This window comes from Moschus berezovskii, chromosome 6 (genome assembly GCF_049115385.1).
Source record: "Moschus berezovskii isolate FMDL1 chromosome 6, NW_MosBer_1.0, whole genome shotgun sequence".
Classification (NCBI taxonomy): domain Eukaryota; kingdom Metazoa; phylum Chordata; class Mammalia; order Artiodactyla; family Moschidae; genus Moschus; species Moschus berezovskii.
Window position 1 is genome coordinate 72,205,662 of NC_142465.1, and position 26,346 is coordinate 72,232,007.

At 44.7% G+C, this 26,346-nt stretch overlaps 2 protein-coding genes across 2 annotated transcripts in view; both read right to left on the reverse strand.

Annotated features, from left to right (window-relative positions):
• NT5DC3 (5'-nucleotidase domain containing 3) overlaps positions 1–22,746 on the reverse strand; it is a 65,698-nt gene extending 42,952 nt beyond the window's left edge. Inside the window, exon 1 of the mRNA XM_055394413.2 lies at positions 22,459–22,746. Coding sequence (XP_055250388.1) covers positions 22,459–22,660 — 202 coding nt within the window. The 5' untranslated portion in view covers positions 22,661–22,746. The remainder of the gene's footprint in view (positions 1–22,458) is intronic.
• Positions 22,747–24,807: 2,061 nt separating this feature from the next.
• LOC129535926 (putative tetratricopeptide repeat protein 41) overlaps positions 24,808–26,346 on the reverse strand; it is a 78,115-nt gene continuing 76,576 nt past the window's right edge. The window contains 3 exon segments of the mRNA XM_055394666.2: positions 24,808–24,849; positions 24,851–25,496; positions 25,588–25,717. Coding sequence (XP_055250641.2) covers positions 24,820–24,849; positions 24,851–25,496; positions 25,588–25,717 — 806 coding nt within the window. The 3' untranslated portion in view covers positions 24,808–24,819.

Here is a 26,346-nt window from a genome sequence, read left to right on the forward strand (position 1 = left end):
TTGGGAAGATTCCTTGGAGAAGGTGATGGCAAACCACTCTAATATTCTTGCCTGGAGGATCCCAGGGATAGAGGCGCCTGGCAGGCTACAGTCCAGGGGATCTCAGAGTTTGACATGACAGAGTGACTTAACTTCCTTTTTCTTTCTTACCATGTATTACATACTCAGAAGCACTTTGTATCACCTCGTTTAATCCTTATGACAATGACCCCGAAGCCTATTCATGGTCACCAAGTAAGATGCCACATTACACTAACTTTAAAACCAAGCCTTCACATCCCCACACAGCACATCCAGGCCAAAGATAGTAAATGAAGGGATGAACGAGTGAATGAATTCCTCTCCCACTGACAACCCAGATATGACTGAGTCTGCTGAAAATCACAGTCAAGATTCACCAACGACTTCATTTCTTCGTTAGTTTCTTTTGTCAAAATCAATGAGATAATAACCTTGGTCTTATTTTTCTTTTTTACAAAAAAGATTCATCTGAAGATAGGAAACACATTTTAAGAAACTTGAAGGCAGGCAGTTCACAGGAACTAGTCCTGAGGAAGGGAGAAACCAATGGCTCTTCAGCATCCAACATCGAAGAGTATCTGGCCTCACATTATCAACAGGTCACTGCCCAGGATGTCACTTTCCGAATAGGACTGCACGGCACTGTCCAAACGAAGTCAGTGAAGCAGGATCACTTACAGAATGACCAAAAGCTCCTCTTTCACAAATGACCTTTCCAAGGGAAGTTCTCACAGCTTGCTGCCATTAGAAGTTTCTATTTAGAACTGGTGCTGGCAGGAAAGTCTCTCTCCCTTTCTGCTACCTGAGAAGAGTATGTGAGGCCCTCAAGGAAACACGACTATGCTGGAACACGGTGCTGACAGTCAGCACATCTCCAGGGGCTGCCCAGGAATGAATTCTCCACTGGCGGGAAAGCCCGCGGTGTATCCATCACATGAACAGCACCAGAAAGCGTGTGTGTTTAATTAGTCATCACTTGAAATAAACACCAGGAACATCAGTAGCTTAAAAGGAGCTCAACACCCCATGCAAACACTTCAAGAAAGTGCTAAGAATTAATACAAATCATTACAAGGCAAAAGAAAAGAACGCCAACCACTCAGACAGAGAGAAACGGTCTGTCTAAACTGTGGACTCCAAACATAAACAGAAGGGCTCTTGCCTAGTCAGTTACGTACTTGCCCAAAGCAGAGACAAGAGTGGGTACGAATTAAGAGAGCAAGTTTCTTTTGCACTCAATGGATGATGACACAATGAGGACACAGATGTGGAGAGACAGTTCTGTCACTCTGCCCAAAGTCCCAACCATAGCTAAGTTGCAAGGCAGCCACCCTGAACCAGGAGGTGACCACCTTTCCTCGGGCAAGGCAGCAAGCTGGGCAACCCCTGCACACTCACAGGTTACCCACTTGCTCATCCCATGGAGCACTGGGACACCCAGTGGACCACCTACAGGAGTCATCTGTAAGCTTTCTGAGACTCTGTCTTTGCTTATTTTTATGGTGGTAAAAAAAGCATAACATAAAATTTACAATTTTTTTTAAGTATCAATTTAAATTTTAATATAAATAAATATGTCACACAAACAAATTTCTCTGGAGTCTTCAATAATTTTCAAAACTAAAATGGGGCCCTGTGGCCCAAATTTTGAGAATTTCTTGACTAAGCAAATCAATAATTTCAGTGGCTTTGTTTGTTTGTTTTTAATAAAATAATTCCTTGCCCACTTAACAAAGTTTTGTGACTCTTTTGTGTTTGGGGACCCCTTGAGCATGATTGGGGAGAGTCCAGAATGTCCTTAAATGTTTCCGTAGCCATTAATAATCAACAGCTCCTCCTGAGTCAGTTCAGTTCAGTTCAGTTGCTCAGTCGTGTCTGACTCTCTGCGACCTGATGGGCTGCAGCAACCAGGCTTCCCTGTCCATCATCAACTCCCAGAGCTTACAAACTCATGCCCATTGAGTCGGTGATGCAAGTCCTGGGTCAGACTATTTCTTTAAAATGAACACTTTTTCTGTAACAACCAAGCTACTCTGGAGGCATACAGAGAATGAAAACTTGATTTTTTTTTTTTTACCCTAGTGAATTATTCAGCATCAGAATATATGGTTTAATGAAGAAAAATTAAAACATATTAATTCCAGAGTTTTCCAGGCACCCTATATGTAGAAAAAAAACCATTGAACGCAACCTTTTACACCAAATAGTTCCTGTACAACTAACATTCCTCTGGCCATGTATCGCCATTATAGGCCAGAAAAACCACACCCTATTTAATGATAGCTTTAGTTCCCAATTCAAGGATCCAGAGTCATTATGCATGGACTATTCTCTAAATCTGCATCAACTGCTTTAACTGCACATTTATGAGGTTCCAAATTATTTCACAAAATACTCCATTAGTGAGTTAAATGTTCTAGTTCTAATTTAACCATTTTAGTGTACAGCACAGTGGCACTAAGGTGACGCACATTGCTGTGAGACCATCACCAGCACCCATCTCCAGAACTCTTTCATCTTGCAAAACTAAAACTCCACACCCATTCAACACTAGCTCCCCATTCTTCCTCCCCCAGCCCCCGGCAATCACCGTTCTACATCCTGTCTCTAGCAATGTGACTCATAGAAGGAGAATCATACAGCAGCTGTCTTTTGGGGCTGGCTTATTTTATTTAGCATAATATCTTCAAGACTCATTCATTCTGGGGCATGGGTCAGAAGTTTACTGCTTTTTAAGCCTAGGTAATATTCCATTTTATGTCTATCCACATTTTGCTTATCCATTCACCTACCGAAGGACATTTAGACTGCTTCTACCCATTGGCTATTGTGAATAACGCTGTTATGCACATGTATGGACAAATATCTCTTTGAGCCCCTGCTTTCACTTCTTGAGGGTATATATCCAGAAGTGGAATTGCTGGCATATGGTAAACTGGATTGTAATTTTTTGAGGAACCATCATACTGTCTAATACATACAGTCTAATGGAGCAGCGCATGGGGACAGTGCTGAGTAGAAATCTATGGCCTGAGTCACGTCAAGAAATACTCATAATGTCCTCAGAAAGGCAACGTGACTGTCCCTTAGCCCTTGGGGACACAACCCTGGGAAGCTCTGAAGGGATCCATTTCCTGTTCTCAGCACCATCCCAGAAACAAGTCAGATAAAATCAGGAGGAGGGGCGTAAGGGATGAGCTGAACCAACTGAGGTCCTTGAGGGAGCCTGCAGTGGGCAGTGACAGGGTGCCCTGGCCTTCTGTGCCACCCGATGTGGCTGGGCCATCTCGTGCTCAGTCACATTCTCTCCTTCCAGGCCCTTGGGGAGTACAACCCTCTCTTCACCCCTTATCCTGGCCACCAACTTCTGCTCTGGCCAACGGGCTGTGGGCAGACGTAAGACACATCACTTGCAGACCACAGCACGCTCCCTCCCTTACTCTATCACAGAATCATGCACAAGGCTTCCATGACACATACAGCAGGGGATGGAGGAGACCAGCAAGCCTGGCAGGAGAGGTCACCGCATGGAGCTCAACTGCCCTGGAGAGGAGCCTGAGGTTCCAGAAAACAGTGCAGGAGAGAGAAGCAAACTGTGCTTACAGCTGCCTATATTAAGCCACTGCGACTTCTGGTGACTGGTCACTGCAGCGCGACTTAGCCTAACCTGACTGATACGCCTTCTACTTCTCCAGTATGCTCAGTTTTTCTGAGAAACTACCCCAAGCCCAGCATTCAGACTATGTGGTCTTGGGGAGGTTCTGTTTCTGACTCTAAGAGGAAACACGTGATCCAGACCTGGTCCAAGAGAACCCCGGAATTACCAACATGGATTCATCTGGGACAGCCACAGAACACCCTCTCGCCAAACATCTTCCTATGTACCCTAAAGCCACAGGGAACCAACTGAATCCAATCAAGAAAATTTCTGGATTTATAAGGGAATTTCAAGAAAGAAACATTTGTTTTTCCCAAACATGGACCTAAGAGGATATAAATCTGGAGATATGAGGAGGTCACCCCTAGGAAACTAAAAAAGAGGCCAGTGGGGAAGAGAGCAAGGTCAAGAGACAGACAGAAGCCACCCAACCACAGTTTCTGAACTTGGAACAAGTCACACTTGAAGCTGAACCAACCCACAAAATATCTTTCCAAGTTTCCCTTGTAATTAAATCAGTTTGTCTCAGGCTTTTTTTTTAAAATATTGCTTGTAGCTGAAGGACTTCTAACTAAAGGTTCATCTTAAGGATATTCAGGTTCTCAAACTTCTTACTGGCTACAAATTTCAACTTTTAATGTGGCATCAAAGGCAGTCCCCACTTAGACTTTTATCTGTCTTCCCAATCTGAAATCCTCCTTCATATGCCCTATTTTCAACAAGATGGACCATCTACTAATTTGTGTTTTCCAGAACATACTGTAACTGAATACCAGCTTGAATAATATTCTCTCTCTTTGCCTAACTAAACAAACACTGCTAAGCTGTACAGGAAGGATGTTAAGTAAGATTCTCTTTCACGCTATGCTGTAAAACAAACACCATGTGAATGAGTTATGGTTTTTTTAACCATTAAAAAGGTAAGGAAAATATATGGATTACTATTTATTTCATCTAAGAACAGAACATAACTTCCCAATGTAAAATCAACAGAATATATCACAAAAGAAAAATATCAACAGATTTATAGAATAAAAAATTTAAACATCTGTGTATCAAAAACAGAGAAGGGTTATATTAGACAAAAAGACAAACAGCAGAAGACTAATATCCTTAAGGTAAAAAGAAGTCATACAAATCCAAAAAATAAAAAGATAGAGTCTCTCTCTTACAGGAAAGGAAATTATGGAGATGCAGACACACAGAACAGACTTATGGACACGGGCAGTGGGGAGGAAGGAGAGAGTAAGACACATGGAGAAGAGTCGCATGGAAGCGTATATAGTAACACACGTAAAACAGACAGTGGAAATTTGCTGTATGACCCAGGAGACTCAAACCAGGGCTCTGTTACAGTCTACAAGGGTGGCAAAGGGTGGGAGGTGGGAAGGAGGTCCAAGAGGGAGGGGACATACGCATACCCATGGCTAATTCATGCTGGTGCATGGCAGAAAACAAACCAAGTTGTAAAGCAATGATGCTTCAATTAAAAAGAAATAATTTATAAAAGGAAATTAAATGGTTTACAAACATAAATGCTCAACTGTTCCAATTATTTTTTAAAGAGCAAATTAAAACAATTGGATAGTTACGAGCCGCTCTCTCTGAAAAGGGAGTACAAATGGTTTTAGTGTCTTTACTTCAACATTTTTTTTTCTATAATAAGCATGTGTTACTTGATTAAGAAACAAAACTAGGAGGCAACTTTTCTCTGGTAAGACTGCAGTGGTGTTTCTGTTGCTGCTGCTGTTGTTATTTATACACGGTTTCTTTTTGTTTTTAATGACAGACCACAGAGTGGGTATTGGTGCTAAGCTAGGTGGCCTCACTCCTTGCTGTTTAAGAATATAAGTTGGTTCGACATTTCTGGAAAGAAGGTTGGTGATAAGTACCAAAAACCTTTTAAAAATATTCATACCCTTTGACCTAGTAATTCTCCTTCTAGGAATGCACGCTAAGGACATATTCAGAGATACTGACAAAGATTTATAAGAAAGATTTCACTGCAGTTATAAAAAGCAAAACTTGGAAGAAAACATGCTCTACTTGGAGGCCCAAACATACACATCTCAGATACCTGAACTCAGGAACCAAACATGGCAACACGAAAATGTTCAAAGAGAAAAGCTGAAATGCATTTGAAAATCCTTGAAGTTCAATTTTTTGGTTAATGCAAAAACTACAATCCCAGAGACATTAAGATGACATTTTTCTTTAACTAATTACTTTTTCTTTTTGGAATATGCCCTAGACATCAAGCTGGTCTCCTAAAAATAAAAATTAACAAAAAAGAATATAAAGACATGAAGTCTCTTAGGAAGAAGAGGAAAAAACAAAATGGGAAAAAGAAACAACTTTTTTCATGGAGAATTTTAGAGCTTCAAAAAAACAGAAGAAAATTCTCCATTTTTCCCCATTTACAGTCAGTCTTCCAAATCTTAGGTTCCACCTTCACAAATTCAACCAAATGCATATAGAAAATATCCCCAAAAGAAAAAAATTCCAGAAAGTCCCAAAAAGCAAAACTTGAATTTGCCACGTCAGAAACTATTTGCGTAGCCTTTACACTGTACTCACAACTATTTACACAGCATTTATATTGTATTTACAACTACTGACATAGGATTTATATTTATTATTACAAATAATCCAGAGATGATTTAATGCATATGTTACAACGTGCCAGGTACCATATGGACTTCCCTGGTGGCTCAGTGGTAAAGAATCCACCTGCCAATGCAGAAGACCCAGGTTCAATCCGTGGGTCAGGAAGATCCCCTGGAAGAGGAAATGACAACCCACTGTAGTATTCTTGCCTAGAGAAATCCCATGGACAGAGGAGCCTGGCAGGTCAAGGCCATGGGGTTGCAAAAGAATCGGACATGACTTAGCGACTAAATAACAGGCGCCGTATGAAGCACATACATGGACCCCCACTTAACATGAGACACTAGCTATTATTCCCCACTTTACAGTAGGAAAATGAAGATGAAACGAGATGGCCAGCTTGGGGTCATAATTCATTGCTTGCAACATATCTCTATGCTTCTCCATCGACAAAAGTGAGGGCAAATTTTAAATATTTGTTTTCTCAAATCTTAACTTCAGTTTATATTTCATAATACTCCTATATTTCATGACTATTCATAAATATTCAAAATCAATTACGAGTTAGTTCGTATTTACTTACAGCTTCAAAATCTTTTATCGTTCACAGGTAGATTGAAAACAAGGGTTCAAAATTTCTTTTAAAACTATGCATACAGATTGAAAACACATTCTAAAAAGTGAAGGGACTTTTTGTTTCTAAAGTGAAGCAGTATTTACACCTCCCCCAAATGCTTCCACACATGAACTCAAGGTTCCATACTCAAATTATAAACACTTAAAACATCTCATCTACAAATGCCAATTAAAAATAACAAGAAAAAGGCAACCCCCATGATAGGTGATTTTCTCTTAGCAAACCACCACATTACAACTTCCTTCTGACAAGTAAGACTTGGGCAAAGGCCAGTCAGTTCTGCCACTGACAATTTCACATTCTCTGAAAAATGTTAATTTGTTCTGGTATAACTAATACGTTAGGGAACAATATGACCATAACACAAGTTTCACAAGTATCTTTAGAATATAGTTTCCTGTCAACAAATGTTGCTTGATATGTGTTCACTTAATATACTTTCTGTTGATACTTTGGCTACCTGATGAGAAGAACTGACTCATCTGAAAAGACCCTGATGCTGGGAAAGACTGAGGGCAGGCAGGAGGAGAAGGGGACAACAGAGGATGAGATGGTTGGATGGCATCACTGACTCAATGGACATGAGTTTCAGTAAATTCCAGGAGTTGGTGATGGACAGGGAAGCCTGGCGTGCTACAGTCCATAGGGTCACAAAGAGTCAGACATGACTGAGCAACTGAACTGAACTGTTGATAATTACAGTCAGATAAATAAAATTGCATGGCAAGTATGACCTGCAATCAGACAATTCATAAGAGCACAATACTATTAGACTTTAGAGATTTAAAAACAACCATTTTTATATAGATGGTCAGCAGGCATGTAAAAAGATGCTCAACATCGCTAATATTGGAGAAATACAAATCAAAATTACAATGAGGTACCATCTCACACTGGTAGAATGACCATCATCAAAGACTCTACAAGTAACAAATGCTGGAGAGGGTGTGGAGAAAAGGGAACCCTCCTATCCTGTTGGTGGGAATGTAAGTTGGCGCCATAACTATGGAAAACGGTATGGAGGTTCCTTAGAAAACTAAAACAAGAGTTACCTTATGATCCAGCAAACTCACTCATGGGCATATATCCAGAAAAAACAAAAACTATAATTCAAAAAGATACATGTACCCCTCTGTTCACAGCAGCACTATTCACAACAGCCAAGACATGGAAACGACTTAAATGTCCACAGACAGATGAATGGATAAATAAGATGTGGTACCTATATATAAAGAAATACTACTTGGCCACGAAAAAGAACAAAATAATGCCATTTGCAGCAACTTGGATGCAACTAGAGATCACTAAGTGAAGTAAGTGAGAAAGACAAATACCATATGATATCACTTACACATAGAATCTAAACTACAACACAAACAAATCTATCCACAAAACAGAAAAGACTCACAGAGAGCAGACTGGTGGCTGCCAAGAGGCAGGCGGGGGGGAGGAAAGGATGGAATGGGAGGTTGGGGTTAGCAGATGGTTACAGTAACAAGGCCCTGCAGTAAGGATAGGGAACTGTACTAAATATCCTATGATAAACAATAATGGAAAAGAATATTTTAGAAAAAGAATGTATATATGTATAACTGAATCATTGTTTTGCACAGCAGAAATCAACATAACCTTGTAAAACAACTACACTTCAAGTTAAAAAATGTTTAATAAAATAAAAAATAAAAACAACTATCTTTTGCTGGAAACTGTTTTCTCCAGTATCTCCACTAACCATTCAGTTGCACATCACTTTTACTTCTGCAACAGCCCAATAAAAGATGCCAATATGAAACCAAGTGTTGCAGGCATCCTTTCCACTATGAAGGTGAACATCTATGGTGAACATCATTCCCAGCAAGCCCTAACCCTTAGCTAAGAAATGTCCCTTCCCCACCTCTAAACACACACACTCTGGGCTCTTCTGGGACTCTGCCCCATCCCTCCAGCTGTAGTTATTCAGACTAAAACACTTGACTTGTGCTAGGCCATGTCTAGGGTCCCATCTCCAGGAGTTGGGGGTACTTGTTGCAAGCCAGGCTAAACCAGAGTCCTTCCCTTATTTTTCTGTCTTTACTATACAGCTTTTTTTTTTGGCCCCATGGCTTATGAGATCTTAGTCCACTGATCAGGGATTGAACATGGGCCCTCGACAGTAGAGCAGAGAGTACTAACCACTAGACTGCCAGGGAATTCCCTGTCTTTATTATATACCTTTAAGTTCAGTTCACTCCAGTCGCTCAGTTGTGTCCGACTCTTTGCGACCCCATGAATCCCAGCACTCCAGGCCTCCCTGTCCATCACCAACTCCCGGAATTCACTCAAACTCATGTCCATCGAGTCGGTGATGCCATCCAGCCATCTCATTCTCTGTCATCCCCTTCTACTCCTGCCCCCTATCCCTCCCAGCAGCAGAGTCTTTTCCAGTGAGTCAACTCTACGCATGAGGTGGCCAAAGTACTGAAGATTCATCTTTAGCATCAGTCCTTCCAATGAACACCCAGGACTGATCTCCTTTAGAATGGACTCGTTGGATCTCCTTGCAGTCCAAGGGACTCTCAAGAGTCTTCTCCAGCACCTCAGTTCAAAAGCATCAATTCTTCGGCGATCAGCTTGCTTCACAGTCCAACTCTCACATCCATACATGACCACTGGAAAAACCATAGCCTTGACTAGACAGACCTTCGTTGGCAAAGTAATGTCTCTGCTTTTTAATATGCTGTCTAGGTTGGTCATAACTTTCCTTCCAAGGAGTAAGCATCTTTTAATTTCATGGCTGCAATCAGCATCCGCAGTGATTTTGAAGCCCAAAAAAATAAAGTCTGACACTGTTTCCACTGTTTCTCCATCTATTTCAGTTCAGTTCAGTTCAGTCGCTCAGTCATGTCCGACTCTTTGCGACCCCATGAATCACAGCACGCCAGGCCTCCCTGTCCATCACCAACTCCCGGAGTTCACTCAAACTCATGTCCATCGAATCGGTGATGCCATCCAGCCATCTCATTCTCTGTTGTCCCCGTCTCTTCCCGCCCCCAATCCCTCCCAGCATCAGTCTTTTCCAGTGAGTCAACTCGTCACATGAGGTGGCCAAAGTATTACTGAGTCACAAATGATATATAATAAATTGCACACAGAGCATACAGTATGATGAGGCTTGACACACATACACAACAATGAAGCCATCATCAAAATAAGGATAATAAGTATATATCCAACATCCCCAAACATTTCCCCCCACCTTTCTGAATCCCACTTCTCCCTCTGTCCCCTGCTATTCTTCTTCTGGTCAGATTCGCTTGCATTTTCTAGAACTTTATATAAATGGGATCACCCAGTACATAACATGTTTGTAAACTGGTTCTCCCACTTACTAAGCACTCAGGAATTTTTTAATAAGCACTTACTGCATACCCGCTATGTGCCAGACACTGTACAGGGCACTGTGTGGGGAATATTAAAAAATAATAATAAAGCGCAAGCTCTGTAGTAAGCAACATCCCAGGCAGAGGTGGGAGACCAGGAAATACCACACTGACAGGTAGAGACAAGAGGAACTTAACATGAGGCTGGGCGGGCCTGCAGAAGGGGGCAATTCAGAAGTCCTTCTGCTGCTGCTGCTGCTGCTAAGTCGCTTCAGTCGTGTCCGACACTGTGCGACCCCATAGATGGCAGCCTACCAGGCTCCCCTGTCCCTGGGATTCTTCAGGCAAGAACACTGGAGTGGGTTGCCATTTCCTTCTCCAATGCATGAAAGTGAAAAGTGAAAGTGAAGTCACTACATCTATGCATCTCAAAAGCAGCTTTCATTTTTCCGTGACTTTAGGTATTTTGCACTTTCTCCAGGGAAAAGTAATTCATGACAAACAGAACTAATCATCCAAATAATTAATAATACATATGACATTTATACTACTCCCACCAAAATTTACACCTTATTACTTCGTAGTAATATCTGTAATTCTGATGGTTCCATAGATATCCATCATGCTTCCTAAAGTCCAAAATATAAAACTATATGCAACAGTACTTGAAATAAAATTACAGAGTAACCATTTAATGACAACATAATCTTCAAAGTCATTTAATTAAACTTTTCAAAAGAAAAGTACATGTGTTTCAAGGGAAAATATTAGAAAAAGAATATTAATCGTATAAAAAGATCAAATATTAGGCAAGCTATCATGAAATTTTCATCAAAGCACAGAGGAAATAGAAGAAAGTAACTACCAGTGCCTTCCATATGCCATGCATTGCTTCTCTCCAGTCAAACCACATGCAGCCTCTTGCGGTCAGGATCAACCAAGGATCAACAAGGGCTATCAAGAAACTCGAGTACATGTGAACAAGCATCCCAAGTAATTAAGCCAAAAGGGAGGGCTAGGGTGATGCACGATCACCATCTTCCATTTAAGCAGCGATCATATGGAAGGGGAATTGCAATTACATACTCTCTGTGACTCAGGCCATCCAAAATAAATACTGGCAGCGCTGGGATCACATGGCAAATTCGAGCAGATGCCAGGTGGCCAGCAGTGAGGACTGTGGAAAAGGGATTTCTTCTTGAAGCAGAGGCCTGGACTCCATGACCTCCAGAAGGCCCTCCGGCTCTCTCCTATCTTAGGAACTCTTTCCTACCAGAAGATGTGAAGATGATGCAACACGTTTCTCCCTTAAGCCCTTCTGCTACTTTTCCCTGTAGCCAAGGATCATTAATATCACACACCTAAACAAAAGATTTCTTAAGACTGTATCATGCTATTTTTCTAAGACACAAGAAAGGCATAAAAATAAACAACATCCACGTCCCCCAACCGCCTTGTGCTGCGTGTGCTCAGTCCCTCAGTCGTGTCCGACTCTCTGCAACCCCGTGGACTGTAGCCGCCAGGCTCCTCTGTCATGGAATTCTGTAGGCGAGAATACTGGAGTGGGTGGCCATTCCCTTCTCAAGGGGATCTTCCTGACCCAGGGATCAAACCCGCGTCAAGACACTATTTACCTTTTTTGGCTCATTCTTTCATTAGAGTAGTTTCCCAGAGGCTTAACAGACCTGTGACACTGCAGCAGACTGAACGCACAACACACAGATATTCCAGCTGTCCTCTGTTAGGCCCCCATGCAGCTTAGGAAATAAACCCTCTAAGCCCTCACTTCATTCTCCTCCCGCAGGGAGGTAACCACCACGCTGAATTAGGTGCTTATCATCCTTCTTCCATTTCTTTAGACTTTGACCGCATACATGTGGACCCCTGCAAGTATCTCTTATCTATTTCCAAACCTTTTATGATTAGTACTCATCTGCAACTTGCTTTTTTTCCACTCAGTCTTATTTGGGGGAGACTCATCCATATTGACGGAGAAGGCAATGGCAAGCCACTCCAGTGCTCTTGCCTAGAGAATCCCATGGATGGAGGAGCCTGGTAGGCTGCAGTCTGTGGGGTCGCTAAGGGTCGGACACGACTGAGTGACTTCACTTTCGCTTTTCACTTTCACACATTGGAGAAGGAAATGGCAACCCACTCCAGTGTTCTTGCCTGGAGAATCCCGGGGATGGGGGACCCTGGTGGGCTTCCATCTATGGGGTCACACAGAGTCGGACATGACTGAAGTGACTTAGCAGCAGCAGCAGCAGCATCCATATTGATAAATAAGCACAGCTTTAGTTCAGGAGTCAGCATACCTTTTTCCTGAAGGCTCAGTTAGTAAACACGGTGGTCTGTGGAGCCATAAAGTCTCTGTTGTACCTGCACAACTCTGATATCACAGCACAAAAGAAGCCAAAACAATACATACAGGGAAACAAATGGGTGTGGCTGTATTCTGATAAAACATAATATATAAAAACAGGAGGTGAGATTTGGTCCGTGAACTGTAATTTGCAGTTCTTCCATAGTTAACATTATTTCCTTTCAATGCCATTTCAGTAGATGTCTGATAGTCACACTTGCTGGTTTTCTTTGGTTCACATTTGCCCAAGACGTCTTATCCCATTTCATTAAACTTGAACCTCTTCTACATCTTTTTTCAGGGTGTATCTCTTGCAACCAGCATCTAGCTAGATTGTGTTTCTCACATCTGATCTGATGATCTGTTCATCTGAGTTTATCATGATCACTGATATATCTGGAATTACGTCCACTAACATCTTTCATATTTGCTGCTTTTTCTCAGTTTCTTTCACCTCTTCTCCTGCTCTCTTTTGGACTGATTTCTGTATTGTCAATATGTGTTTAAATTTACTCACAGGTCAGTCAATTCCTTTGTTCTTCCTTGGGACCTGGTGTGAAGGTCTATTCATCCAGAAGAGTTCATATTTGCTTCCATTAGGAATCCCATGAGGCTATCACCCTGGGCCCTCGTTTAGTTAATTTCTCATCTTGAGGTTACACAAGCAGACCACCCAAGCAGAATAAATTCAAACTCAAACCCACGTGAGGACTAGCCTATGAGTACAAGGTGATGGGGAGACTTTCAGGACACCCTCACCCACACAGGAGCAAGTCTAGAGCAGAAAGCAAGACTGACACATTTCCCTATTGTCTCTGCATGGAAGGCGGCCCTCTGTAGGCCCCAGATTTACTGAACAGTTTCAGTATGTTTGAGTGTCCTCCCAGCAGGACAGAATTCACAGGCATCTCAGTGTACACATGTGTGTACACACCCCCTCTCAGCAGGCACAGCCAATAAAACCCAACAGGTGCACCCAAGAGCGTAACCCCTTCAGGACTGCTCAACAATCTTCATCTTTAGTTCCTGTGATTTCTCTTCAGTTTCTCAGAGCTCAGCTGTACATGCAAATAATGTTCTTTGTATTTTTCATTTGCATGTCAGTGTCCCGTACCATGGGCTGCCCTGGCGGCTCAGTGGTAAAGAACCCACCTGCCAAAGCAGGAGATGCAGGTTGGATCCCTGAGTAGGGAAGATCCCCTGGAGAAGGAAATGGCATCCCACTCCAGTATTCCTGCCTGGGAAATCTCATCAACAGAGGAGCCTGGCAGACTATAGTCCACGGGGTCGCAAAAGAGGCCGACACAACTGAGCAACTGAACAACAGCAACATCCGGCCCCACAAGGGTTCTGAGGCTGTCAACAACATCTAGTCTGCCACACTGCTGGGAGCCAAGATCCACAGGAACTTCAAAACCCAGAGCACGTCTGCGTTTGCGCTTGTCTTCAAGAGCTCAACTAAGGATTGGCTTCCAAACCCAGCTGGTAAAAATACAGATTCCCTGGCTCCACGCCTTCTGAACCAGAATACCTGGGGCTAGGGCCTCGAAACCTCCATTTTTAACTGAGCTCCCAGATGATTCTGGTATGCCCATCAAGTCTGAGGACTACCGAAACAATAAATATGGTTAATTCTACTTACCTTCGAAGACTGGCAATAAAGTTATCTTTTTATCTCCGTTTTGTATTTTATCTCCTTTCACCTCCTAAAGTATTCTTTAGAACCTCTATTTTGGACCATTACCTCCAAAAAGGGGGTTCTGCTGTCAAATTCACTTGGGAAGTACTAAAGCTTTATCCTCCTTCTTGGAGAGTCATGTATTTTAAAGGCTCTGAATCACTACCTCTGATAAGCCCATCTGTAAAGAAGCTCCTTTAACATACATTTTGCACATTTCTTTAATCACATCTCTCAGGAGACGGTGGAACCCAGTCTGAGAATCACTGGCCTAATTTTTCAGTTATCTTACAGGTATCTCTTTAACCCACTGCTCCTCCAGGGAAGGATTTGCATTTTGTGCTTATTCTATACACACTAAAGCTTAGACCATTGAGCTACACACAGTCCTCACTAAACATCAACCAAGAACTCTGAATAAATCCTTTGACACCCTCTAAGAGCTTAGAAATAGAGGAAAACAACAGAATGGAAAAACCTAGAGATCTCTTCAAGAAAATGAGAGATACCAAGGGAACATTTCATGCAAAGATGGGCTCGATAAAGGACAGACATGGTATGGACCTAACAGAAGCAGAAGATATTAAGAAGAGGTGGCAGGAACACACAGAAGAACTATACAAAAAAGATCTTCACGACCAAGATAATCACGATGGTGTGATCACTCACCTAGAGCCAGACATCCTGGAATGTGAAGTCAAGTGGGCCTTAGGAAGCATCACTACGAACAAAGCTAGTGGAGATGATGGAATTCCAATTGAGCTATTTCAAATCCTGAAAGATGATGCTGTGAAAGTGCTGCACTCAATATGCCAGCAAATTTGGAAAACTCAGCAGTGGCCACAAGACTGGAAAAGGTCTGTTTTCATTCCAATCCCAAAGAAAGGCAATGCCAAAGAATGCTCAAACTACCGCACAATTGCACTCATCTCACACGCTAGCAAAGTAATGCTCAAAATTCTCCAAGCCAGGCTTCATCAATACGTGAACCGTGAACTTCCAGATGTTCAAGCTGGATTTAGAAAAGGCAGAGGAACCAGAGATCAAATTGCCAACATCTGCTGAAACATCAAAAAAGCAAGAGAGTTCCAGAAAAACATCTATTTCTGCTTTATTAACTATGCCAAAGCCTTTGACTGTGTGGATCACAATAAACTGTAGAAAATTCTGAAAGAGATAGGCATACCAGACCACCTGACCTGCCTCTTGAGAAACCTGTATGCAGGTCAGGAATCAACAGTTAGGACTGGACATGGAACAACAGACTGGTTCCAAACAGGAAAGGAGTACGTCAAGGCTGTATATTGTCACCCTGCTTATTTAACTTATATGCAGAGTACATCATGAGGAACGCTGGGCTGGAAGAAGCACAAGCTGGAATCAAGATTGCCGGGAGAAATATCAATAACCTCAGATATGCAGACGACACCACCCTTATGGCAGAAAGGGAAGAGGAACTAAAAAGCCTTTTGAAGAAAGTGAAAGAGGAGAGTGAAAAAGTTGGCTTAAAGCTCAACATTCAGAAAACTAAGATCATGGCATCTGGTCCCATCACTTCATGGGAAATAGATGGGGAAACAATGTCAGACTTTATTTTTGGGGGCTCCAAAATCACTGCAGATGGTGACGGCAGCCAGGAATTAAAAGACGCTTACTCCTTGGAAGGAAAGTTATAACCAACCTAGATAGCATGTTAAAGAGCTGAGACATTACTTTGCCAACAGAGGTCCATCTAGTCAAGGCTATGGTTTTTCCAGCGGTCATGTATGGATGTGAGAGTTGGGCTGTGAAGAAAGCTGATTGCCGAAGAATTGATGCTTTTGAACTGTGGCTTTGGAGAAGACTCTTAAGAGTCCCCTGGACTGCAAGGAAATCCAACCAGTCCATTCTAAAGGAGATCAATCCTGGGTGTTCATTGGAAGGACTGATGCTGAAGCTGAAACTCCAGTACTTTGCCCACCTCATGCGAAGAGTTGACTCACTGGAAAAGACCCTGATGCTGGGAGGGATTGGGAGCAGGACGAGAAGGGGATGACAGAGAATGAGATGGCTGGATGGCATCACCGACTCGATGGACATGAGTCTGTGTAAACTCCAGGAGTTGGTGATGGACAGGGAGGCCTAGCGTTCTGCAATTCATGGGGCCGCAAAGAGTCAGACACGACTGAGCTACTGAACTGAACTGAAGAGCTTTTCCTAACACTTTGTACTAATCCCCACACTTCTTTCCACAACTTAATATCCTCGTAGCCCTGGCCAAGTAGCCAAACATTCTGAAAAAACCAAGCTTTGAGATGACCTGTGCAGGGGGATAATCCACCAGGTTAACCAAGTGTACAGCTGGAGTAACTTCTCTTAAAGGCACAGGAACATTCCATCCTGTACCTAACAGGACAGGATAATTATCTGATCAGCACACGGGGAAGCCCAGGCTTAAGTTCAAAGAAGTCACACACAACGTATAAGTAACAGAAAATAACAGACCACACACAAGTATATTCATATCTTTAAATTATAGTCACACAGTGATTTCTCAGACTTTCACCATTTTAGGACAATGCTTCTCAATCTTGGCACTACTGAAACCTGAAGCTTGATGATTCCTGGGGAGGTGTACTATACTTTGTAGGATGTTTAGCAGCATCTCTGGATCCACCCCTTCCCCCCCACCACCACCCCTATGCTGGAGGCCATCACCCTCTTTCTCCCAGTTGTGACAATCAGAAACGTCTCCTGATACTGCCAAACATCCACTGGGTGTCAAAATCCCCCCTCCCTTGCTCCAGGTGAGAGCCATAATTCTATAGGAAATTTTTGCTAAAGGTAACCAAAAAGGAAATAAACTAGCATTTATTTTCCTAACAAAACAAAGAACCGTTTCTTCGGGTGGAGTTTGACTTCAGATACATAACTATTACATGTCCAGAAACCTCAAGTTTTTTTTAAAAAAAAAAAAGAACAAATTCCAAGTGAGGGACAGTTTACAAGGTATGTGCCCAGTATTCCTCAAAACTGTCAAGGTCATGGTAAACAGGGAAACTGAGCCACTGTCACAGCCAAGAGGGGCCCAAGGAGACAGATAAGTAAATGCAGTGTGCTATTCTGGATGGGATCCTGGAGGAGAAAAGGAAACTAGGTTAAACATTAAGGAATTCTCAACTAAACAGGGACTTTGCTTAACACTGACACATATTGACCATGGATCAATACTGGTTAACTGTGTACCCATTTTATACCCAACTCAGGTGTGAGTTTTTCCCCCAGGCCACCAATGCATGGACACAACAGGGTGTCCTATAATACAACTCACTTCTGACACCTCCTGCAGAGCGCATCAGACCCTACAGGTTAAAGGCTCAGTCCTACAAGACTACCCTAGCCCAGCTTCAATCACCAGTGCTGGTAGTCACCTGCGCCTCTGACAGGCCGGCGACAGACTGGAGGGTCCACTGACTACCTCCTCAGGTTCAAGTTATTGACTAGAGTGGCTCACAGACCTCAGGGAAACCTTTTACTGTCTAGATTACTGGTTTACTGTAAAGGGATACAACCCAGGCAGAGCCTGATGGAAGAGATGCATAGGGCGAAGTTCGTAGACAGTAAAGGAATTTCCACATCCTCAATGGGGTGTACCGCTCTCCCCACGTGAATCTCCACGGCCGTCCTGTAGGACTCAGCCCTTAACCTGGAGGATCTGATGTTCTCCCCAGCAGGTGTCAGGAGTGATCTGTGTGGAAGGACACTCAGATGTGTCCAAGAATTGGTGGCCTGAGGGAAAAACGCACATCTGAACTGGATGCCGAATCCTTTAGATACATCTGTCACCCAGGAGCCCTCAGAACTCGTCCTTCTGGGTTTTTATGGAGACATTTTTGGAGTCGTCTTCATTACGCAGGCAATGATTAAATCATTGGCCACTGGCGATCCATTCAATCTCCAGCCCCTCTCCCTCCCTGAGGAGTGGGGGGACCAGAAGACACAAATGCTAAGTCTCCAATCACAGGGCTGGGTCCCCCTGGCAACCAGGCCCCGCTCCTTGGTTGCCTAGGAGTACTCCAAAAGTCACCTAATTAATATAACAAAGGATACTTTTATCCATCTGGGTACTTAGGAAATTCCAAGGGTTTAGAAGCTCTGTGCCATATTTCTGATTTTAAAAAATCGCAATTATCACCATCCCACAGCCATGGGGTTTACAGAAACATGCAATTTTCCTGTAAATCTAAAACTGATCTAAACAATAGTCTTTTTTAATTTGGGGGGCGGGAAGGAGGGTGGGAGAGAAAGAGTAAAACTAAGAGTAAAAATCATCTCCCCAAGCAGGCTTCATTCTGGGAGTCTCTTCAAAGAGAAGACATCTGAAGGGATTGTTCCAATTACAGCAAGAGATCAAACACCAGAAAGCAATAATCAGGAAGGGAGAAAATAAAATTTTGTCCTCTAGTAAACTAGGGGGAGAGGGGGGCAGGGGGTAAGTTTTTGTATGAACATCAGTATCTCCTCTAAGTCTTAACTTCTATACACACACACTGTCAAGCATTTCCTGCATATCCCCTGGGGCTGGTTATTTATTAACATCTTCCCCAAGCTGGATCGACATTTATCTGTTTACCAACCTCCCCATCCATGCAAATCAGGTCTCCCTCCTTTGGCGCCGCAAGGTGCTCAGCCCCTAAGGGCCCCTCCCACTCAGTCGTGTTCATCTATAAAATCAATAGCTTTTAAGCACTGAAAGTGAAAAGTGAAAGTGAAGTCACTCAGACGTGTCTGACTCTTTGCGACCCCAAGGATTGTAGCCCACAGAATTTCCCAGGCAAGAGTACTGGAGTGGGTTACCATTTCCTTCTCCAGGGGATCTTCCTGACCCAGGGATCAAACCCGGGTCTCCCGCATTGCAGGCAGAGGCTTTACCTCTGAGCCACCAGGGAAGCCCTAAGCCCACTGCTACCTGCTTAATAAATATCTGGTGAACACAAATGCCTGGGCTTCCCTGGTGGCTCAGAGGTTAAAGCGTCTGCCTCCATTGCGGGAGACCCGGGTTCGATCCCTGGGTCAGGAAGATCCCCTGGAGAAGGAAACGGTTTCTTGCCTGGAGAATCCCATGGACGGAGAAGCCTGGTAGGCTACAGTCCACGGGGTCGCAAAGAGTCGGACACGACTGAGCAACGGGACGGACGGAACGGAAAGGAACACAAATGCCTGGTGAATGAATGCAGGTTGGGCACATGTACAGACTTCAGCTAAAGTGGTGGTGCGGACCCGGACAGGGTGAAGGAAGAAAGTCCCTGTGTCCTCTGTGGTGAGACAGGGACCACGTGGGCATGTGCTGGGAGGTGAAGACGGGACCCCGAATACTGATTCACAGACCTCTAACACTGAAAAAGCTCACATATTATTTACTCCAGCGACCTCATTCTACAGAAAGAAGACTAAAGAGATTAGGTGGCTTGTTCAAGGCCACATGTGGTGCTCTGCTAAGCAAAAGGAGACACAGACCCTAGTGCTAACTAGCCCGTCTCCACAGCTTACTAAGCATGACTAAGACTGAGTTATTTACTAACCAGCCACAAGAGCAACTATCCCCTGAGTGTCTGCCAAGCCCACTCTAAAAATCCTCACTTTATCCCCACTCCAGTATTCCTGGGCTTCTCAGCCGGTAAAGAATCTGCCTGCTTTGCAGAAGACCTGGGTTCAACACCTGGGTTGAGAAGATCCCCTGGAGAAGGCAAAGGCTAGCCCTCTAGTATTCTGGTTTGGAAAATTCCACGGACTGTATAGTCCATGGGGTTGCAAAGAGTCAGACACTACTGAGCAACTTGCAATGGCAAATGAGAGTTGGAGGGTTGAGTGATAAAGATCAGATTCAGGCCAGAGTTGGGCTTTGGTGTGGGATAATCCCAGGGGGTTTGGAGTAGGTCAGCTTGAGGAGATTTTGAGATTTGTTAGCTCTGGTGTTAAGTTCCTTTTCTCTGACCTCAGTTTTCCCAAGCAGATTCTTTACCGATGAGCCACCAGGGAAGCCCAAGATACTGGAGTGGAGAGCCTATCCCTTCTCCAGCAGATCTTCCCAACCCAGGAATCAAACCGGGGTCTCCTGCATTGCAGGTGGGTTCTTTACCAACTGAGCTGCCAGGGAATTTCATTCACCAGGCACTGTTCTAAATACCGTTCACGATGGACCCACTCATTCCTCACCACAACCCTCTGATGTGGGTACAACCAGCATCCATCCCCATTTTACAGATTAGGAAACTGGAGCTTTGTGATGTCCCCAGAGGCACAATCTACAGCAGCAAACCTTGTCTGTAAAATCGGAATGGCAAAAATTTTGCCCGTAGTGTCATATAAAACACCCAATTGCCATTCAACCAAACAACGGCATTTAGAGAAATGAAAACATGTGTTCACACAAAAACCTGTACACAAAGGTTTACAGGAGCTTTATTTGTCATGGTCAAAAACTAAGAGCAACCTTGCAGTAAACTATTCTGTATCTTGACCCATGCTGAATACACAAAAGTGCATGAGATAAAACTGTGTAGAACTAAATACACACTCATAAGTACAAGTAAAACTAGGAGATTCTGAATAAGACCTGTGGGTTCTATCAATGTCGATATACTGGTTGTGATACTGTGCTGTTGCTTTGCAAAATGTTGCCAGTGAGAGAAACAGGTAAAAGGTTATGCTAGATCTCCCTGTATTAATTCTTACAACTGCACAGGATATAATTATCTCAACTGAAAACTTCAATTAAAAAGTCTTGCCTACCCATCAGCCTTGATGATCTTTTATATTCCTTTCACTTAAGATCTGAAATTGTCAACATCTCAAAAGCCAGTCTTCTGGCCACCCACACCACCTCAAAAATCGATGCAAAATAAAACTCCAAGCAAAGGAAAACTAAGACAACAAACCCTATTTCACAGAATTTTGCGCTGCTGGACACTTTGAGTTCCCTCAGAAAATTATTCCAATTGGTGAAAATAAACCTCTTGTGTTCTTTCATGACTTCTGGACACAAGATGGAAAATGTGATTCTACAAAATGTTCCCTCCACTAAATATGTTCTCCCGCTCTCTCTCTGCCATCTCCACCAGCACACTCCCCGCCCCCAACACACACACACAAAATACGAGTACAAAAATTTCTATTCTAAATCCTCCCTGAAAAAGCAGCACCCATGGATTATCACTGGCCCTTTACAAAAGTTTCCAAATGATGAGCTGCTACTGCAAGGCAGTGCGGGAAACAGGACAATGGGTGTGGGGCTGAGACAGGCTCCAGGTGAAGACCGCACCTTGGCCAGGTTTCTTGAACTTGAGTCTGGCCTCTCTCATCTATAGGATGAGAATGTGGCACCTCCTTCCTAGGTATGGGGAAGAATTCCGGGACACAATTTATGTGTCTGATACTAGTATTTACTGGGTCTTCTTTCTATCCTCCCTGTTTCCTTTACCAACAATCAAATCAAGCTCATTTTCTGTTCATTTTCTGGCCACAAAGAGGTCACGCCCTGGAATCCCCTCCTCGTTGAGGTTAGTGGATAACTCGGGACACTCCCAACCTGGACCCCTTTTATTACAAGTACAGCAAATCTTACCCTATCCTCTAAAACAAAGAAGGAAGATAAATCAGCCTCCGGACCCTGGGCACCTGCCCAGCAGCCGGAATCCAGCCTAACCTGCCGCCTGCCGGACTCCGGCGGTTACTATTATTGCCATTTATTAATAACAATACCTAACGATGCGTGGCGGTGACCGTCTCCCAAAAGATGTCCGTGGAACCCCCCAGGAGGGTCCAAAGCGCTTTCGATGTGGATTTCTGGCTAAAAAATCCTAGGAATTTATAAAGAGGCTTTCCCGACAGGAGAAAGGCAAGAGTTGTAAAGTTTCTCTGCAGGCGCATTTTTCCGCCTTTCCCGGAATCGCACTGCAGAGGCGTTGTCGCCCGCGGTTGGGGTTGGGGACGACCGAGGGTGAGCATGGGGAGGGGGGTCTGGCAGTCAGCAGCTGACCTCGCGGGTCCGAGGGTGCCGGCTTCCCGGCTGGCCGCGTGGGACGGTACCTGGCGCCCCAGCCCGGCGGAGGGGGGACCCCCACGTCCAGCGGGCTCGGGGGCCGCAGCCCCACTCACCTTCCGTGCTCCTCTTCGCCTCCCGGTAGCGCTCCCATAGGTAGCGCTTCATGTCCGGGGCGGTCCCAGGTGCTGTGCACAAGCGCCGTACGGGGCCCGCGCGCGACCGCCCCCGGGCCGCAGGCCGGCAGCCATCCCGCAGGGCCGTCACTGCCCTTGCACCGGCTCCACGAGCCGCCGCTGCTACCGCCGCCGTGGCCATGCCTGCCGCCGCCCGGCCGCGAGTGGCGCCCCAGGGCCGGTGCTCTGCCAGCGCTCTGCCAGGCGAGCGGGCGGGTCCCTGCGTCTGAGCACGTGGCGGCGCGGCCCGCCCCGTCGGCCGCCGCGGGGGCGGGGCCTGAGGTGGGCGGAGTCCTGGAGGGGCGGGCCGGGCCCTGGAGGGGCGGGCCGGGCCCTGGAGGGGCGGGCCGGGCCCTGGAGGGGCGGGCCGGGCCCTGGAGGGGCGGGCCGGGCCCTGGAGGGGCGGGCCGGGCCCTGGAGGGGCGGGCCGGGCCCTGGAGGGGCGGGCCGGGCCCTGGAGGGGCGGGCCGGGCCCTGGAGGGGCGGGCCGGGCCCTGGAGGGGCGGGCCGGGCCCTGGAGGGGCGGGCCGGGCCCTGGAGGGCCGGGCCGGGCCCTGGAGGGCCGGGCCGGGCCCTGGAGGGCCGGGCCGGGGCGGGGCCCGGTTGGGGCGTCCTGGGGTGGGACCTATTCCGCCGGGCTGGGCAGCAGCTTCCAGACAGCCGAGGCCACGCGCGGAACATGCTTACAGTCACTTCTTGATCGTGTGACGCTCAGAGGTGACTGTTCGGTGGCGTGAAAGTCCCATCAGCCGAGGTCACATGAGATGGAGTGACTCTGCTGGTCCTGGACCACGAGTCTGGATCCCCGCGCCTCACGCCAACCCCGCAGGACCTTCCTCCCCGGATCTGTTACTGTCCCCCGACCCTGGCTGTCCGGACAGCGCGCCTCTGGCTCTGATTCAGGAGGCGACCTCTCTGCATTAATGACCTCCACGGCCTGGACCTCCCCTGGATCGCGGGGACAGGTCTGGGAGGTCCTGCGTCCCTGGCTTGGATCCTCCGGTCCCACCGAGGAGCCAGCATCCGGGCCCAGGTCCCACACGTAGGCCGATGTGCCTGAAGGGCACCCCCCACTGCATAGTCTGGCAGGCCAGTGCCCCGCCCCCAAGATTTCTGGCTCGCGAGGGAAGCCCTCAGGACACCAGACTCCCTGCTCCAGCCCACGCTCACACGGCGCGGTGGACGGGTCTTCTCTCAGACCTACAAGGCTGCACCTGTTCTGTGCGTTATGGTTCCACCAAAGCCAAATAAACAGTAAACCTCACGATACGACGTTTCAGTGTCGACTGAATCAGACTTGGCCCCTGCAGGAAAGTCTGATGCGGCCCACCCAGAACCCGACTGAGAATCCCTGAACTGCGAGGGCTCGCCGAGCTACCCGGGGTTTCAGTGCAGTGCAAAGCAACCGGCAAGGCTGGCTCTTTGCCTTGGAGACCACACTACCACCTGTGACATAGGTGGGGCACGATTTAAGACAAATAACCCAAAGCATTCCTGTATGCTTAAAGTTGTGGGCTGAGAGGATCAGATGTTTTCATGGAAAAAGGTGGGCTCTGGGTTAGCTCCTGACAGACAGTAATTACTATTCACTGAAGGCTTGCAATGTGCATTTTCTCATGCAGTCCTCTCAGAAATCCTAAAAAGTTGGCACCATAATTTCTCCCACCTTCTAAGTGATGAAACTGAGGTTAAGTGCAATAGTGCTGTTAAAGTCACACAGCTGAGCCCATTCTTTCACTTGGATTCCTAATGTAATAGGTAGGATTTCGCTGGGTGATAAGCAAGAAGGAAGTCAATAATTCATCCTCAGCAGTTAACAGGTAATATCTACAAATCACTGATAAAATGAGAGGCAATTAAAATGTTTAAGACAGATATGATATCAAATCTGTGGACTCTAGTACTTTAAACTTACTTTATGGTTTTAGTTTATTTCAACTTAGGTCTTTTCTTATGTTTAAAGAGATGCAGTGACAGCAACTGTAAATTTTGTGTACATGAAACATTAATTCATAAATTCATAGACAAAAGATATAAAAGTAACACAATTAGAACTTTAGTTAACATTATTTCCACATATTTTTAGATATGGAACCCTGTGATATCAAGTTTTCTACTTACCACAGAAATATGAATGACTTAAAAAGTGTTCTTTTTAGCTACAGTCAGTTACAATATTTCAAGGGGCTAAAAAATAAAAATAAATCACCAGACCTTGATTATCACCAGAAAATATCTCATCAAAGAATTCTAAATAATGACAAGTAGAAAAAAGTTACACAGAAGAGCCCATGAAAATCTCTATTCTTTATTAGTATCATTTGAGGTCTTCCATCAACTTTGTTTCAAACTGAGATCTTCTCTGCAAAAAACACTTGTGAGAAACTGAACTGTAATCTGGGCTATGAAAAAGCCACTTCTCTGAGATGAGCTCAGATACAGATTTCCAGGGATTATTTGTGCTAAGAGACTCTACCAGGGGATGCTGGTAATTTGCATTAATTAGGCCTTTTTCACTCTGATTTTTAGCTGACAAAATCCGTTGCTGTGAAAGCTTTACTACACAATCCATTTTACCCAAAGGTAAAGTTTTAGAGGAATAATCTTTATTTTTCTTCACTGCTTCTTTTTCTGGGCCATTCCATATTTCAACATTACTCTGTGTCTTCCATCGAGTCTTTTCCACAGGCGAAATGGAAACAATGGGTCTCAAGAGCTTTTTCCCTTGTCCTGAAGCATGTTTTGATTTATCTGAAATTGTCTGAGCCACCAAGTCCAAGCTTTTAGCCCCCTGTAGCTTATCTGCTTTGGTGCACATTGCTGAGCTCACTGTGTCTGAACTCTGAGCGCTGTGATAGTTTAATTTAAGCAAGTGCTCCAAAAATAAGGCGCCACGCCTAGGACCTTCAGAAAACTGCTGGCTAATACCTTGAGGCCAACATCTCCTATCCCGAGTCCGCTCAATTTCCCTCAGAAGGCTGCAAAGGAATGAAAGTTGACAAGAGGTCATTTACAGGACAAGAATAACCTGAAGTATACTTCTTGTTGAGACACAGAACAGAAACTCACTGTAGGATTCCAGGGATCGATGAATGAGAATATCCGAGGTAGGTGGCCCTTAAATCAAGTGATTTGTACAAATAGCCCACGGCCTCCATCATGACTTGATGACAGGAGTTACTTATCAATAACTGACCTGCTGGATATTTGAAAATGAGAAGGTTAGAATTTTTTAAAATGACTTCTGGCTTCAGACATTTAAAAGAGAATAAAAAATATTCTAAAAAGTGGCATTGGAATGTTACTTATTGTAGTATTTTTGCCAAAAACATTTAACCTGAGTCTAATATCAGAAAACAATCAGATACAAATTCAAGACATTGGGACAGGGAGGGGAGAGTAGAAACTGACCTAGGCTCTTCAAAGATATCAACGTCAATGAAAGGCAAAGCAAGTCCTACTAAAATGTTCTTAACTACAGAAGGCAACCAAATGCAATGGAAGATCCTCAACAGAATTCTGGATTCAAAAGTAAACAGCTATAAAACACATTTAATGGGACACTCTGGAACATTTGCATATGAATTGTACATAAGACAACAGTCTTGTGTAATGTTAAATTTCCTGTGTTTGATAATCCCTAGTGGCTCAGCAGGTGAAAAATCTGCCTGCAATACAGGAGACATAGGAGATGCAGGTTCGCTCCCTGGGTCAGGAAGATCCCCTGGAGAAGGAAATGGCACCCCTCACCAGTATCCTTGCCTTAAAAATCCTATGGACAGAGGAGTCTGGTGGGCTACAGTCCAAAGGGTCTTAGAAGAATATGAC